Raw genomic sequence first — 18,063 nt, forward strand, 5'->3', positions numbered from 1 at the left:
TTGTGTAGTGTCTGCCACAAACACAGAAGTCAATTTTCACAGAAGTACCTGGTCATCAGGACCATCAAGGATTTTCTTCACTCTTCTAATTACTTCTTTGCTGGAAGATACTTGTGCCTTTGGATCTTCAAATGTTACTACACGTACCATTTTTGTAGGAGCTCGGTCTCCTGCCTGAATTGTGACTTGTATTTTTTCAATAGGTGCCTCTGTGTCAACTGAAATTGCACAACAAATAGTGTTATTTTCAGTATTAGCAACTGAATAATAGAATAAGCCAATTTTTGCTATGATTTATTTAGCCATTCATCCCCAAATAAAAATATAAAAGCTCATTACATATGATACTGAGCAACTTTGTTAAAACATTTCTGCAATAGCCAAAACACATACTGATATAGTAAATTTTAAATTATTAGCACAATAACAAGTCAATAAACACAATGATCAGCAGATTTAAGATGTGAACTGAATTGCTTAACTAGATAACACTGTGGGATAGTGAATTAGGCATCAGAAAGGAGGAGGCTCAACTGTTAAATTGTGAAGAATAGTCCAATGGTTAGGCCATTAGTTTGACACCTACGAGACCTAGATTCAGTGGCCTGCTGTGCTTTTACTTCTTATGATCATGGATTAAGACATTAAGGATTAGATCCTGGCAGGGTTAATCCATAATTGCCTTTAAGAGTCTGGGTAACTACAGGACACTGCATTGGATCTGTTGCCCATGTCCAATTGCTCTGTGCTTGCATCCCAAATCCAGTGATTTAGGATGCATCAGATACACTCTGCAGACACAGATCAGCTCTGCTTGATGCTGGCCATGCTGAGTGGCATTGCTGGGAGAGCTGGGAAATTGCTGCTCAGACAAGTGGGGGAGAAATGGATTCCTGCTACAAGCAGTCTGTTGGCAGTACTGGTAAGGCTGGGAGGTCTAATGGTATTCTTAGTTGTACTTAAGATGCAAAAGATATATATGTACGTATATAAATACATATGTGGATATACACATCCCTACCCACCCATCTGTTACTTTCTTTTTTTGTGCACAGTAGTATTTACCTGGCTTGAAGCTCATTGTAAAACTGTGCTCTCCAACAAGGTAATAGAGAGGCACATTTTTGATAAATGCTGCGTGTACACTTTTCCTCTCAAGGCACACTTGAACCCCAAATGTACTTGCATTGAAACACGAGAATTGAACATATGGCTTTTTTGAGGAAGCCAAGTGTCCGAAGGGAAAGGAATTTCCTGCTGAAACATCTTCTGCAGACAGTCTGTCCTATTAGATAAGACACGTGTTAAGTTAAACTGAACAGTAAGGATTACTTGCATATTGTGAGTACTGTTTTAATAATAGTTACATGTATTCTTCAGGAGGAATTAACCAGTTTATTTAACATTGCAAGGCCATAACAAAGAACAGCTTGATTTTCAGTTGAACAAAATTATAAACTGAAGGACTTGATTAGGCTATCTCATGTAAAAAAGAGCTTCAGGCTATACAAATGGAAAATTATATTATGAATTAATTATGAATATTTGATTTTGTTTTCCTAGAATATTATGCAAGTTCTTGATAAATCTGAATGTACTCTAGATTGACTGGAGTTCTTTCCTCTGAGTTTTGGTTGGGGCAACAACAGAACTCTTATCTATGTCCATGAAAATTCTGTATCAGTTGATGTGACATGAATCTGAGACCATATTAGCATATCATATGTCAGAAATCTCCATTCAAAAGTATTTACACATGCTAAGCAACACTTGCAGAACAAATTAGAACTCAGTAAAATTAGAATCAAATCCATGAAATGAAAACAAAGTATCTAAAGGCACATAATCATAAGCTTTGATTTCTCATGTAATACAGGTCTACAACTAATTTTTTACTTGGACTATCATATCTCACATGATTCCAAACTTGTATGAACACCATTGAAAAACTGTACCTTTAATGCTGTTTCCCCCTGCCCAGTAATGACGCTGGAACGTTCCAGTTAGTGCTGTTATGCAGTTGCTGTTCATTTAAGAATAACTGCAGAGTGCTGAGGTTTTGGGTAGGGCAATACACACAGGCAGAAAGCAGAACAACATTACTTGTTCTAGGATACTGTAAACTGCTCTCATTGACAGTATGTTTGCCTATTGACTTCTCCATAGCTAAGTACTGTACTCATCCTCTGCTCATCTTTCTTTTTTTTTTTTTTTTTTTTTTTTTCCTGAAAACCCTTTAGAGCTGCAGGACAACAATGAAACCAGAACAAGACAGAGTATTCCTCACCTCTGTCAGCCTTTCACTGAGTGAATTGTCACAGTGACACCTTCACAATAATGCCAATCATAGAAAGCCTGTACTGGCTTTTACACAAATATGTAGCTCAGGAAGTCATTTGAGCTGACACACAAACTGTCATCCGTCCTTGAATGAGGATACTTACAAGCATTAAATATGGCTCTACAAGCAATGGAGTGTCATGTGGAACATTCATGTCTGCCCCAGGAAAGCAATGCTTGTATAATAGTTACAAAATATTTTCAAGACAGAGGGCCTTTCCTGTAGATGGCAGTGTAAAATTAATTACCAAAGAAAAATGCTTTCGCTTTTGAAAAAGTGTTGCAAGTCTGATATATTACACTCCAGATTTTAAAATAACATTACTATAGGGCTATTTGTGTTATTAGATTGAACTTGACTTATTGTGAATGAAGCAACATTGGTCAGAGATGAATTGTATGTTTTCATGTGGAGAAAAGAAATAGTCTTCCAGTGATTAAGAGCCTCAAAATGAACAGACACTACATCATTTACCCTGATGTTGTCAGTCTCTCCAGATGCAGAATCTGAATCGAAAGACATCTTCATTATGTCAGGCACTGCTTCAGGTACAAGAACTGGAGTTGTCTTACTAGCAGCCAAATCCCCAATATTTCTTGTAACAGCAAATGTCTTAGACCTGCAGAGCAAACATTAGAGGAAACCTGTATGGATAAAGCACTGAGGGAAAGACCTGCCTTGTAGTATGTACTCTGCAACAAACATCATACTTTGCAAATTGTGTTACAAATGCAGAACCTCTCCTGTTGTATTTTCAAGGACTTCTAAGAGGGAAAAAGGATGTGGACCTTTCTCAGGGGCAGATCACTCAGGCTTTTAGAATCATGTGTAAGGCTAAAAGCATTGCAATTAATGGTATTTCTCAACGCCTAGCACCTTGAAGAGCAACTCACTCACTTAGAAGCCTGACTGTGGATTATATTATTAAATTTTCAAATCTCCTGTTTTGAGCTTCTGCCCATTTAGCAGTACTAACATCTATCTCAAAATTCCCCACGTGCTGTTTCTCAAGTATGAAGTTGATCTGCTTGCCCTGGGGCTTTTGTGGTCTGCCAATGGAGGTGGCCTTTGTGACAGTGAATGGAAAGACAATCTGCAAAATGGTCTCTATTTTAATATGGTCCACACTGTACTAGCCTGAGCAATTCCAATCTAACCTATTTGAAAGATGAACTTGTATTCATTTGATAGCCCTCTCTTCCTCTCGAAGGCTCCTGCTGTGCTCTGTGCACTGTAAAGCACACAATTGCTCTTCATGTGGAACACCTCAATAAAACGTATGTCACCTGTGGGCTTTGTTTTCTTTTCCATCTCTCTCTCTTTTTTAGATAAGGACATGACAGCAGCGCTCCATGCTGGGTGATAGGAGAACCTTGAAGAATGAAATTGAAATAAAATATTCTCCCTAACAAGCTGAGGGGATAAAAGAAAATACAAATCAACTTGCATTTCAGATGGCTCTTCTGGGTAAAGGGACAAAAAAGGTAATGGCTTTTATTTTAATCTCATTCAATAATTCAAATGACCACTGAACTGCAGGCTGGGTCTCCAAGCAGAAAGCCCTGGGGTTTCTTTTCCAATTTTTTTTTTTTAGCCTTTTTTTTTTTTTTTTTTTATGCCAATAGTCTACTCCTGTCACCTAATGAAAGTGGAGGATCGATTCCTCCCTGTTGAGCACAGAGAGCCGACAAATGTAGCTGCATCACAGGTGACACATGTCAATGTCTGCAGAATCACACGGCACAGTAAAAATAGGCTGCAAGAGCCAGCTCTGGTGCTTTAACAAGAAAAACAGTCACAAAGAAGGCCTAAAGCTATGGTATGAAAGAATATGTTCTCTCTGATCCCACATAAGGGAGAAAAAGTAAAAAGGAGATTTTTCCGATATGTATTAGTGTATTTTTTTGGATGAGAGAAGCTGTGCTATAGTATAAGCTAAATTCACTGCAGGGGTAATGGACAAGCGAATCAGCTCTGTTTGGCCGATGTTTCAGTGAATGTGGCTTTACATACATCCTTAACATGGGGACAGAAGTGCTGAATGTCTATTTAAAACAAAACCAACCCCCCAAACTCAATGAAAAACTATTTTTTCCCCAGGCTTTAATGCACAGCATGACATCATATCTAAATAAAAGAGAGCAAGAGACAATCCTCTGACCAGATCTTTAGCTGTCTGTCTGCTGTGGTGAAATGAAAATTCTGCCTTTCCTATGTATCATGCTTCTGACCTTGGTGCTAAGGTGTTCTAAAACCAGAGTAGTAGCCATTTCCCTTCTCTGTTCCCAGACACACCATGCTGCCAGGCACAGGGTATGCTGGCTCTTCTGCATTTTCTGCCCCACATACTGTATACATGTTGCACACAGTGTTGTAATTTCATAATTTACCTTATAAATAAGATGCCCAAGTAAAGAAATTTCTGCTTATCCTACAGTTGAAACAGGCAGAACAGCCTATGATACAAGCTCTATTCAAGATTATGTATATACTTCAGTAGGCTGTCATTATGAGTATGTGGTATATTTGCAAAGTGCATTCTCTGGCAATTCTCCATGTTTATACTTTAATCACAGTGCTCTAATTTCCCCTGAAATGTATTTGATTTTTACTTCTTTCTATAAATTTTGTTTAAAAGTATGCTTAAGTAGCCATCTGTAGAATACTTAATAATTATGTTAAAAGAACCTTAAAAAAGAACTATTATTTTAAATTAAATTTAACTTTGATAGGAACCAAATTGAAACACATGCTATATTTTCTCTCCATAGTATGATTAAATTTTTTTTTCTCTGATTTTTTTTCCTATAAAGTGAACTCTGTAATGTGCTCATTTGCATTGGGAATGCAATTTCTCCATTACCAAAGGTGTTTTAAGGTGGTTTGTTTGTTTGCTTGTTTGTCTTCTTTAGAGTCTGTGCTGCTCACCTGAATATCTCTTCTGCTCCTGAAAATGCATATAAATCCCACAGCTGTGACAGGTTATAACTTGTACAGTGTGTAAGATGTAAGTGAACTTAATGCTATTGAACACTCTTTGCTTCCTGTATCTGGATGTGAGAGATGAAGGGGAAAATAATATCACATCCTGACTAGCTTTAATGACATGGTACTATAGAAAATAACCCGCTGACCATCAAGGTAAAATGCCCAATACTAAAATATTTTGAACAGAGCTCACAAACAAATGAAAGAGCAATAGCTTTCTAGAACCATTTCTTTAAATGGGGAATTTAAAGCTAACAAGGGACAGTGTCAGAATCTCTCTGAAACAGTCAGTTCAATAGGCTCTTAATTCTTTGATGCATGTATGCAAAAGGAAGAGAAAGTCTATATTAAACTAAAATTTTTGACCCATTCTATAGAGAATATATATATATTTCTCTCTATACCATGCCTGCTTGTTTCCCTTCATACCTTTAAGATTTTATTTTGCTTGGTCTTTGACCTCCGCAGTGATGTGGTTCAGTGTTACATTCTCTAGATATTGTAGTCATTGCTGTTTCATTGCTCTGTGTGTTTTTCACTGACCATTACTTTTGTAACAGTGAATGAGAATGCCTTTTGGAGAAAAATTGATGGTGCTAAAAGTTAGCTAGTGAGTATTACCTTTCTTGTACACCTGGCATTATAAAGCTATTTCGGAGTGACTACTTCACCTTAAAATGATAATGCTGCAGGGGTTAGAGCAGGGCTTGGGCTGGAACTCAGGCACTCCTCTGCTGTAATCCCTTGTGTCTGATTCTGACTTGCTTTATGCTTTCTGGCAATGTGTTTAACCCTTTCTGTGTTTAATTTGATTTCTCCTTAAGACAAAGGAGGAAAATATCTTTCACTTTGCTTTACAGGGAGGATCCTGCTAGCATTTATTGCTCTGCTCGATGCTCTACATTTCCTATGAGTGTCCACTATTCTCATTTTACTTCAGCATCCTTCTCAGTTCATTAATATCTTACTTCCTTCTCTACATGAAGAATCAGATTACTATGACATTTGATGGAGTGGAGGAATCACCTAAGGGAGAAGGATGTGATGTCAAATGCTAACCAGGTTGTTCTGTGTCCATTGAAGGGCAAGTGAGAATAATGATCAGCCTAACTGGTGGCTAAACTGAGGAGACAGGCGCAGCTTCTGTGGGACAGCAGACACAAATTTTAATTGAGGGTGGATCAAGCAACTGAGCTTAATTTTTAGGCTTCATCACTAGAGTAGAAATTTCTTAACATTTGGGATGATTGTATAATAGCTGATTTCTGTTGTCAGTGATGCTTTTTTTTTTTTTTTTTTTCTGATGAGTGTTTGGCTTGTCTTTCTCAGTATTTTTTCATGTGTGTGTGATGATTTTCTAAGCTTTGGTCTAGTGCTTTGATTCCTTGGACATATTCTTTCTGTTTCCTCTGTCTCTTTGTGCTTGTATTTCCATCTGTTTTCATTTGTTTGGCATCTGGCTACAACAGTTTTCCGGAGTGTATTGTAATTGTGTGCAAGGATAACAAATCAAGTAGACCTAACAGGTAAGCAAACCAAACAGCATCCACAGGGAAACAAGGTAAAAAGACAAGAAACACCAAATCCTCTGTGCTTCAAGGCTTCAAATGCAAATATATATGGGTTTTCTGTTATAACTGATAGGATTCAGCTGGCTTATATCTTGTCTAATGTCTCTAGTCCAATATACATATTCAGGTAGAAATGTTATGCCATTTGCATTTCAAATAGTTTATGGATCTCTACAACTGAGAAATTATCCTAAAAAGGATTTTCAGGTGAATACCACAGTAAGTAATGTGTATTTTCAAGCAAAGCTTTTGTACATGTCACTTCATTTAAAATAAATAAACAACTCCAATCATTGCCAGTTACTCAAGCTGTCAGTCAAAGACAAGATCCCTAAGCAAATGCTCTGTTTTATTTGGAAAGACTGCATTGCTACATAGAAAGATAATAAGTCTTACCTTGCAGTAATTACATTAGTCTCATCTTTACATGGTGGAATTTCAATTTTGATATTTTTTTCTTTAGTATTAACAGTAGCAACCACATTCACAGGTACATAAGCATTCACTTCAGTTTGTGCTTCCAGCCCTGCCTGAATCAGGTGTGTGTTGATCCCCATTACAAAGGTCATCTTCTTAGCTGTGCTGGAAAGGTAGAATGAGGGTAACATTAAGTTCAGACAGCAAACAGCTGTTGAATTTTTATGGCCTGCATCACTTGGAAATAGTAGTCTTTTATTTTATACAAAAATATTTACCTTAGACTCAGTTTGGATCGCAGCCTGATGTTGGCATTTAGTAACTCAGTTAATCTGAAATCAGACTTTGGAGAAGGTGTGATCTGTGCTTGAACTGTCACAAAGAAAGCAAGAGAATGTTAAAAATTCCACCCAGTCCTGACAAGCATGTTTGCATTGTTCGAGTTTTGAAATACGTTACCATTTCCTGCCACTTTTGTGACAGAATAGTAATAGAAGCTGGTCTCTGTGGGGAACCCAGTGCAGGTGGGCACAATACGACGAATCTCTGAGGCCAGTAAAGCCTTGGTCCACTGTCTCCCAACACCATTTTGAAGGGTGCTGATTATTCTTTTTATTGAAGGGATTTTTTCGTCAGGTCCATACCACACCTGCAATTAGAGTTCAACTTGTCTAAATAGGCAGAACTTGAATATCATGATCTCTGCCATTAACTATGCCTCAGGGAAAAGTCTGCCAGCAGTGATTATAGCTAATCCTGGTCAAAGCTTGACCTCATTTGCCTCAATTAATACTAAAGACAAAAGCCCCTCTTGAATTAAAAAGTTATAGAAAAAAGGGAGACAGTGTGTGAAAGCCACAGTATTTTAAAGCTTCTGATGCTTGAGTGGTGGTGTTTTCAAAATGATACCTGCAATGCATTTTGGATGGCGTTTTTATCAAGTTCACCAAAGAACAGCTCTTGGCCAAACATCTTCACGTAGCCTGAGGCAAAAGGTTTGTCACTGGAGAATGCCTTCCAGTCAGAAAGCTGCATCAGGAGAAGAAAGTCTTATTCTTCATAACATTAGGGCAAATAATGCTTTAACAATTTTCTTTTCCCAAAGAATTTACCCTTTTCAGGATTTCCTTGAAATCATAGTCTGTTTCCCAGTCCCCATTAGAAGAGTAGCCTTTTTTAGCAAATATCTCCTGCAGTCCTTCAACTGTTACTCCCACCTGTGGGAAGAAGAAGTGAAGTATAAATGCCAATTACATAATGGTCATAAGGGATGAGAGGGCAACCTGCAGGTAGACCAAATTACCTCCAAGGGATCAGCCACTCTTCCAAGGAAATGTGTCCGCAGCTGGGACGTTGCCACTGTTGGAATTAAACTGCCTGCATTATTCAATACCAAGTATTTAGCTGCAATTCCACTCATGAGGAGCTCTGAGGAGAGACACACAGTAAAACAAGTACAGGTCATTTTTAAAGCCACAATATGCAGATTGTACTAATCACCTATTTCAACAGATACAGTATTGATATAAGAAAAGCTAGGAAATCCAGACATAAAACTGTCATAAACAGAATAATCTGCATTTTTAAACTATCAATGGACAAAATTACAAGCCCCCTGCTCACTGTATGATGGCTATTTTTCCAGTTGCTTCTGCTGTATCATTTACATCTGGTCAGATTGTGTAACATCAACTTATAAAATGCTTTTATAAGACATCACTTAGGGCAAAAGGGATCAGAAATGAAAACAGGTTTGCTATCCTTTGCTAATAGTTTGGGGAAAGTGATATATATGCCCTATAAGTACAGATGGTGAGGTGTATATTTGTCTCTCAAATGACTCAGTGGCAAATTAATATATCTAGTTCCAAATACTGTAACTCCTTACATGAAATTCACTAGTTGTTAATTTATGTGTGAACTTTGAACAAATATAATTTGTGTCTACATATTTTCTGTACTTCAGGATTATCATCTATAATGATCATAGATACAGATCATCAGTGCAAAGCACAGTCATCTGTTCCTCCCAATCTTGGCACAGGTCTTTACAGCCCTGTTTTCTGAATTACAGTAATTCCAAGGCTTTTCTAAGTTTCCGTAGGTTTCCAAAGAAAGGAGGCTGATGTGAAATATAGGCATCCCTGTTGCACTTCCTTTATTCCAGTTCTCCTCTTTTCCTGGGCGACAGGGGAATATTTTAGGAACCTTCTATCCCCATGTTAGACATTGGCACCATATAGTGATTAAATCCCAGCACCACCAGAAATCAGCTTTGGAAATCCAGCACAGCCAAGATAATTGCAGAGCCCAGGAAGATTCAGACCAATAATTTCCACCAGTACAGAAATTATTGAGTTGTAGGAAATGTATTTCCAAACATTATGAGAGGGATTGAGTCTTTGACCTCTTTCCAGAAAAGGAGTGCCTAAACTATCATAAAGCATTTAGCCAGGAGTTAAAGATTATTACTTTATTCACAAATGTCTCACATTATTTCTCTAGTGCCATTCTCTGTGTTTCAGGTAATATCTCACTTGTGAGTCAACACTTTCCCATTCTCTTCTGAATCCATGCATGCAAACAAAGATCTGGATGGTCCTTAACCCTTGTTTACTCCTCATGTTAAGTTGTTTTGTATCATATTACTGGGATTAATTTTGATTTCTAATTAGCACTGGCACATTGGGTCATTACTAAAAATCTGACTTCAGGTTTGTAATATAAAAATCAGTTTTCTCTGAATGAGTTAGCCAGAACACAGTTAGCTAGGTGTTACATGGATTGGAAGGAGGCATGGTACTTTTAGTGAATTTTTTAAAAGATCCTTTTTTTGGTGTTCTGACCCATGAAAACTTACTGATACTTAATGAGCATTGTTTATAAATGTTTATGAAGAATTCATTGACTTGGAGAGAGTGAGGATATTGTCCATATCTCTGATATGACATGGTGCTAATGCTCTAACAAAAAAATTACCAATGGAAAATCCTACTGACACAGACAAATATTGCACCATAGCCACTTCACTGAGAGAATGTGATAGCACCTGTATATACCTGACTAAATGTCATGCCCCAAGGAAGAGGGAAAATAAAATCAGTGATCAAAGAAAGCAGTCTTTGGTACCTATGAACATTAATACACATTTAATTGTATGAGTCTGTGCTTACTCAGAGTGAGATTCTGCCAGTTCTCATGGTGAGCAGAACCTGGGTCATCCCTTTGATTTCAGTAGCAGTGTGTAGAACATGAGGCACTATTTGTCGTGGCCATATATGACAGATTCCAGATTAAAGATAAATTCAACTGACTTTATTGCCTGCCATAAAAAAATTAGCATCTAACACCAAAAAGATCTCTGATGTTGAGGGCACATTTTTGTTTTGAACAAGGAAATAGGTACCACATTACAGTTGTCACTATGGTAACTCCACCAGGCTGGACTTGCTGAAACACATTTCACCTGTAGCTAGTAGTGGCATATAGAATAGGAATAGAATAGAATAGAATAGAATAGAATAAAATCAGAAAGTTGGAGGATGGATCCTCTTCCCCACCAGTGTTATAGAGGATTGACTTAATTTAACTGGGTTATTCAAGCCTAAGATTAGCATATATGAAAAAAAAAAAAGAAAAGATGTTGTTTCTTATTCTTTTTCAGGATGAGATATTTAGATGTTACACTGGTCTTCACCAAGAAGTAAAACAATTTACTTATGTGCTGCATTTTCAGGCTACAGCCAGAGCAGAGTAATCCATTTCACATGGCCCTCGGCCAGCTACTCTCATGCAGACTGCACCCTTCTTTCTCATTGTGTAAAAAACTCAGATAGTTTCATTTTAAAAGCAAAAACAAGAGGAGAAAATTACTATCTAAAGCTAGAAATACATATCTGAGTATTACTACAAAATGTGTCTCTCCCTGAATCCATTTTAAATGGTACAAAAGTTCACACAGGAACATTATTGTTTGAGATCTCTGTGTCACCATCTCTGAGGCAGCAGGTATGTGTCTTGTATGTTACTGTGGTTGTTGTGGATGTATTTTATCTATTTTTATTACAGAGCAGATTAAAAGGCCATGTAAAAATCATGAAACACAGGCAGGGCAACAATGAGATCTATAAAAACCTTTCAAACCACTCCTCCCATCCAAAAAGAGGTGAAAGTACACTGAGCACTGATGTTTCAAAGTCTCTTTTGCTATTGATTACTTTGGAAAGAATCTTTAGAATTACCAGTGAGTAACAAAAGTGCTAAAAACATCCAGGCTTCTTCTACATAAACAGCATGTGTAAGAAGACTGTGTTTGTAGATATAAGCTCCCTAGTATGCCAGCTACGTATGCCAAATCGCTGAGGTTGTCACGGTCATTTACATAGGGGAGTTACATAAAGTAAAAATCTTTACTGAGAAAAAGAACATACATGGAAAACAGAAATAGCCACAATCTGGCCCAGCAAGCACTGCCCTCTAAACTGGTCCTCCCCTCTCTGACTACATTTTTATGTGCAACTCCTATTGATGTAACTTATCACTTTCAAATTCTACCCATAGATATGCTCATTCTAGTAAAGAATTATGGTATGAAGGTGCAAGAAAAATGTTTAGATAATGTCTAAGTTATCTTAAATTGTCACATCTGAGAGTTTTCAGTTTGCTGTTTGGGTACTTCTGTTGGGGTGAAGAGTATTTAGTGTCACATTTGAATTCAGCACGAGCTGTAGATGTTCAGCACGGGCAGAAATTAATCCACTTCAGCAGTAATTTAGGTCCCTTCTGTTTGTTTGGTGCTGAACAATGGTATGAAATTGTTAAGCACCACTGAGACTACAGCATTTGATTCTGGAGCACATGCCTCACTGGTTAATGAAAATACAGGGTTAGAGCCCCACAAGCCCTCCAGTAAGATGCTGGCAGTGTGCAATGCAAAACATACAGGGACCTAAGCACCCTCCAAAAGCAGAGCCTGAGATTTAATTTTTTTTTTTTTTTTTTCACTGAACATAAGGAAAAAATGGAGGAAGAAGATGCAACTAACCAGCTGTCTAGGAGAACTGGGCTCTCATACTATAGAATTTTTCTTTTTTTCTTCCCACACATGGATCTGTATATATTTATCTACAAAAATCTTCTGAATCTTACCTTTAAATATACTGAAGCGGAAAACTTTGCTGAACTGATACCCAGATCTGTCAAATTTGGGAGTCAATAATCTGATAGCCATCCTGCAGGCAGAAGCCCTGAAAAAAAAATCAGTGAGCACATCAACATCTCAATTAGTATGCATCAAATTTTACATCTAGAGAAGGATCCAGATTTTCCTTACATCACTTGAAGATCTGGAGCTGTGCTTCTACCCAGGGCCCTCAAGTGAGAGTAGATGAAACTTGCCACTTGCATGCTAGGTTCCTTCAGCACAGCATCAGCTAATGTCATCACTATTGGAATACCTGGTTTGGTTTCAAGCAAAATCTCTGCAGCTAACATTCGGACGCGAGGATTAATTTTGTGATTCAGAAAAATCTCAAGGGTAATAGCCTGGACCTGAAAAATAACACATATATATTGAAATTTAGAGGAGGTTAGAACATTTTGCTAATAACCATTCATCACTATTGAATGATCTCTTCATCAATAGTTCAGCAAAAAATTGTATTACTGAATTATTTTCTCAACAGTGTTCCTGATTTTATAGTCTGAGGTCTGGAATGGGCCTTATGGTAATGTGGTCTTACTACCTTCACAATCAAACCCAAGGAACTTTGGTGGACAACTTCTACAGCAAGGCTATTATCTCATTCTGAGCTATATAACAAAAGATATCTGTAGCACAACCACCCCCAGTAAAAGAGATTTCATGGATCCATTACATACCTACTCATTAATGTATGCCTTATTTCTAACCATTTAATCTCCTGAGGCCTGATTTCCTTTCTGCTAAATAGTAAAATTAAAATGAAATTAATAAACCCCAGTTTACTACCATAGATCTTTATGCCACGTAGGCAGCTGAAAGTTTATTCAAAACCTGTAATTTCCACATTATCACTTGTGAACAATGTGTTTGACCTCAGCAACATTCAGTATCAAGGTTAATTTTATACTGGAATTTTTTCAGTTTTCATAATCTGCACTGAAGCCTTTTGATCCCCACTTCAAAATGGATGTGGATGGTTACACTGTTCTGGCAGCCCCTCAGCACAGTCCTGTCCTGCCCTGCTTGGGACAGTACACATCCCCACTCTCCAATGAAAAGTCCAGTCCAGAAAACTTTAACAAACCTTCATAAAACCAGTCAGGATGTTTTCAATGTAGGTGATCAAACACCAAGGTAAAAGTGGTGACAAGGTTTAAAAAAGACAAACCATATATTACATCTGTTTAATACAAATGTGTGTGTGTCTAGCTGCAAACTAGGCATTAAACTGTTCTTTTGAACAATGAAAAATTAATTTACAATTACTAAGTTGCTCCAGATCAATTTTCACCAAAGAAAATGCACAGAAAATGGAACTAAACAGAGGTCTGGGTCACATGTGAAAGCCTGGTCAAAGGGCAACGAGAGATACAGCACTGTTTTTAAAGACCAAATTAGCTTTCTTTTCTTCCCCAGCAAATACCCTAACTTCTATCATTGCTATTTTCTACTCCCCCTCATCCCCCTTGCCCTGCTTATCCCCACCTAGCATCTGCACTCTAGTAAATAGTTTCTTTTCTTTTGCTTAAAAGCATACCCTGACACACTATTGTCTGTGGATCAGTACACGCACTCAAACTGAGTCACATGCCAAAAAAATGAATATAATGGAAAAACTGATACAAATTAGTAGGAGAATGGCTAATGAAAGCTTTTATTTTATTGTTTATATTAAAGACTTATACATAAAAAAGAAAAAAAGCAAGGTTTCTTTTTACAAGCAGATAGCTTTAAGGTGGAAATTGTTCTAAAGTGTTGGCTGTGGTAGATGAGCATATGCCTGTGTAACCATTGTATGAGATATCAAATCATTATCCTGTTCAGGGACAAAAGTCACATTTAGTAAATGTTCTGTTTATGACTTAAACCCACACAATGTCTGCAAATTTGTAATTAGGATGCAAACCTCTAGTATCTGTTTACAAGAAGATCTGGTCTTGAATTACGATTAGATGTGACACTTGGTATTAAATGTCAGTTCTCTGAATACCTTTTTTGTGGTTCTCTCACATACCAAAGTTGAAGTAGCACTAAACACATTTGGGTCATTAATTTAGCTTTCTGCCTAATGTCCTCAGGGAAAAAAAAAAAAGATGTTTGAAATGGAAATACTGATTTGTCTTCAACAATAGGGTAATGAGTGTATCCCTTTAATGGGATTTTTGTTGCAGTCTGAAATACTAGAGGTTAATGTGAAAAAGGAATAACATGTCAACAAAGGAATAGTTAAGTATTTAAAAACCCCAACATATTACAGCTGTATTTGAAAATAAATCTGCTTTCTCCTCATCACCCATCACTAATTAGCAGCCTTGTGTTGGGTGAGAAAGAGGCAGCTTTGTTTTCTTACCATTTTTGGATCTTTAATGCCAATGTTTTTTAGGGCCGTCACAGCAGTTGCATGGACCTTGAGTGGCAAATCTGAGGCACCAGCTGCATATCCTGGCAAAAATTTTTTTATGTGCTTGATGCTCGCTGGATGTCCTACATTTCCAATAGCTTTCAAAGCCAGGGAGATATCTTCTGTGTTAGACTTGCTCAATGCTTCTCCTGCAAAGCCATGAAGTAGCTGAAAAGAGAAAAATCTTCTGCTGAGTTAAATTCCAGCTCTTATCTATATCCCATTCCCAGTCTAGTCTGAGATTTGACTTCGATAATTTCAGTTTGTTCAATTCACTTAAAACTTTCAAATTCTTTTTGTCTTCATGAATAGAACATTTTATTCATAGAAAACGTGTGGCCAAGAAAGCTGCAAAGAATGGCATCTTCATCACTATGCCTTAAAGTTATCAAGTAAGATTTTTAAAGGAATGAATAATGGTTAGGAGCTAGTTCCCCCTGCCTGTCAGAATGAGTTGGAAGTTGTTTGAATATCTGCCTCATGATTAAAGACAGGTGCAAAAAATGCAGACACAGTTAAATTCTTCAGACCCTTAAATGAAATTCCTGAAGATATGGCTAGTGGTGGTGTCCTTATCTTCAGCTATAACAGCCACCTTTTAGTGTGGCTTTATAGCTGGCAATGAGATAATCAGGTCATTTTACATCCTTCATCATAAGCAAATGGATCATACTTACAATTCATGGTAAGATCAGAAGTAGTTGTCTGAAGGCTGATTATGAGTAAAGAGCTAAATCCTAATATAAAACTGGTTTTGATGCTAACAAAAGGCTCTAAAAAAGAAACTGCATTATTATAGAATAATTTCAGTACAATTCCTGTGCTTTAAAATACCACATTTGAGACCAATTGATGGTACAGAAACATTCCATTTGATATTACTAATTGAATGGATATTTGAAATGTACTGAATAAACCTGTATGATTATTAGTTTGGGGAAAGAATTTACATTCCTTGGCTTCTTGGATGAAATTAGCTCAATGGCATTGGTTCCAATTTTAACACAAGAGATGCATGTAGGTATGCTGGCCATGCCTGTGTACTAGAGTTAAAACAAATCATGGCAGTGGTGAAATGTACTGGGGATACCCCGCTCACACTGGGGATGGTGGGCTGACTGGAGTCAAAGATGGAAAACACCTCTTTTTTTTTTTTTTCTTCTTTTTTTCTTCTTTTTTTCTTTTTTTTTTTTTTTTTCTCCTTCTCTCTCACTGGCTGAATGGATGAGCTCTGTAAACCATTACATGCACCTCCAAGACTAGGAAATGCTATTTTCTGCCTATTTAAATAGTTTTCAGGCCCACTGAATAAAAGCAGTGCAGAATGAGATGAGTATTATTATTATCAAAAGGTTTTAGGCTGTGTGGACATCTGGGCTCTGCTTCTTGACAAGAAATGGCTGAGCTGCATGACTTTGGAAAAAACCTGGCCTTTTGTGTCACTATTTATAAGCATGTGTATGTATATTTAAAGTATTTCAGAGCAGTGCCATGGGACTTCATTAATAATTGGCAATAAAGCACTCAGAGATACTCAGATAGAAAGTGTTATGAATTACATGTGTCTTTCACTCTTTTTCCTGTGTTTATCTAAAGATGAAAATGCTGTTAATCTGAATATAAAAATGCTGTATTTAACCAACCGGGGTTCTTTTCCCCAAAGGAAACATTACAGTGAAGTGAAAAACAGATTTCTGAATAACAAAGATAGAACTCGAGGCTTAATTTTTCTTTTAAACAATAAATAAGGATGCAGTTACCTGGAGACATTCTGAGCAGGACTCTGATGACCAACACTGTTTGTGGCACAGGGATGCATAGCTGAGGTAGCAAACCTTTCCAAGTGCAGTACTTGAGCGTGGGCAATATTTTTTCACTATGAGCTGGGGACAAAACCAGTTGTTCATGACCACAATTCATGAAGAGCAATAATATAAGAAAAAAAACAGCATGTTTCTTCCACATGCAAGGCAAAAACCAGGCTTCTGACATTTTTGTATCAATGGATTTATAGTTAATCAGTGGATACTACTGTATTTGACAATACAATTGTAAAGTAATTGGAAGCAACATCTGGAAGGCAGATCTGTTGCATTTATAGTGTATCGGATTTAAGTATGGCATAAACTATAATCCAAAGGGAGGAAATCACCCAGTTATGTAATGGAAAATCGTACATTATTCAAGAAACATACGGCATTGCTTTATAATTGCCTCAGCTATAAGCACAAAAAACCCCCTTGAGATTCAACGTAAATGAACCTCATCACTTTGGGCAGACAGGAATACTTTGTATAAATGTAGGAGCTGATAGGAGGCATCAGATCACTGCTTCCTTGAGTGGGAAGGAGAGCATTAACAGCTGGGCTGTCATGGCTTTTACAGTGGTCAAAGCTCTAGTCAGAGATTTGAGGTCTCTACCTAGAGTAGGCAGAGATAAGTTCTTGTACCCAAGGCTAGAAGTAGACTCCACAGAAGAGAAAAAATATTGTAAAAATCATTAGACTTTCTCCTGTGTGGGCTCCACATTGGCATGATTCCCTTGATTTTGACAGATCTGCTCTGATTTAGACCCATCCTGCTAGGTGAATCAGGATGAATACATGGGTATAACAAATATGTATTTCTTACTTCCTAGTCTTTGTAGACATTCAGTTAGAGATCTATTATGATGTAAATATAAAGTATGTTTGCAGAAAGGGAGACCAGAAAATGATGTTTGCAGTGGGAGTATTATACTCTTTCTTTCCTGCTATATCCTGGATTCACTTTTGCCCATCTGATTTGCATTCCTATCCCCTTAAGACAGTCAGGACATAAATTTCTTTCAGCCTCACCAGAGGATATAAAATCTTTGTATTTTTAAAGCCTTTTCCATCCTGTCAAGGTAATAAATATGTCAGATGCTATAATCAGTAAAGAGTGATGCAAGAGTGCTTAGAGAATCCTACCGTTGCTTCCTCCATCACAGCCTGAGTTGGTGTGCTTGAGTGTAGAGCCACAAGCAATGTCTGGGTTGCTTCCCAGTTGGTGAGTTCTTGCTTTTCGATTTTATGCCTCAGGAACTTGAGTGCACGGTGACTGGCAACTGCAGGAATTATATCCAAAATGTAGCGCCTGTTTTGAGAAAGGCAAGGGCCAT

The 18,063-nt window shown here is 37.4% G+C and overlaps 1 protein-coding gene and 1 long non-coding RNA gene across 2 annotated transcripts in view; one reads left to right on the forward strand and one right to left on the reverse strand.

Annotated features, from left to right (window-relative positions):
• The window catches only part of LOC137442402 (uncharacterized), an 82,059-nt gene that overhangs the window by 35,665 nt on the left and 28,331 nt on the right, over nucleotides 1–18,063 (forward strand). The window contains exon 2 of the long non-coding RNA XR_010987660.1: nucleotides 3,670–3,825. This is a non-coding gene — a long non-coding RNA (uncharacterized lncRNA). The remainder of the gene's footprint in view (nucleotides 1–3,669; nucleotides 3,826–18,063) is intronic.
• LOC137442401 (vitellogenin-1-like) overlaps nucleotides 1–18,063 on the reverse strand; it is a 43,206-nt gene that overhangs the window by 14,875 nt on the left and 10,268 nt on the right. Inside the window, exons 9-22 of the mRNA XM_068141115.1 lie at nucleotides 17,873–18,038; nucleotides 16,682–16,804; nucleotides 14,871–15,089; nucleotides 12,650–12,867; nucleotides 12,466–12,563; nucleotides 8,621–8,745; nucleotides 8,430–8,534; nucleotides 8,227–8,346; nucleotides 7,777–7,966; nucleotides 7,596–7,689; nucleotides 7,297–7,482; nucleotides 2,816–2,960; nucleotides 1,066–1,285; nucleotides 49–218 (exon numbers count right to left, since the gene is read on the reverse strand). Of these exons, the coding sequence (XP_067997216.1) occupies nucleotides 49–218; nucleotides 1,066–1,285; nucleotides 2,816–2,960; nucleotides 7,297–7,482; nucleotides 7,596–7,689; nucleotides 7,777–7,966; nucleotides 8,227–8,346; nucleotides 8,430–8,534; nucleotides 8,621–8,745; nucleotides 12,466–12,563; nucleotides 12,650–12,867; nucleotides 14,871–15,089; nucleotides 16,682–16,804; nucleotides 17,873–18,038 (2,179 nt within the window). The remainder of the gene's footprint in view (nucleotides 1–48; nucleotides 219–1,065; nucleotides 1,286–2,815; nucleotides 2,961–7,296; nucleotides 7,483–7,595; nucleotides 7,690–7,776; nucleotides 7,967–8,226; nucleotides 8,347–8,429; nucleotides 8,535–8,620; nucleotides 8,746–12,465; nucleotides 12,564–12,649; nucleotides 12,868–14,870; nucleotides 15,090–16,681; nucleotides 16,805–17,872; nucleotides 18,039–18,063) is intronic.

Source organism: Melanerpes formicivorus, unplaced genomic scaffold (genome assembly GCF_026170545.1).
Source record: "Melanerpes formicivorus ecotype bairdi unplaced genomic scaffold, bMelFor1.0.p_v2 SCAF_7, whole genome shotgun sequence".
NCBI classification, from domain to species: Eukaryota; Metazoa; Chordata; class Aves; order Piciformes; family Picidae; genus Melanerpes; species Melanerpes formicivorus.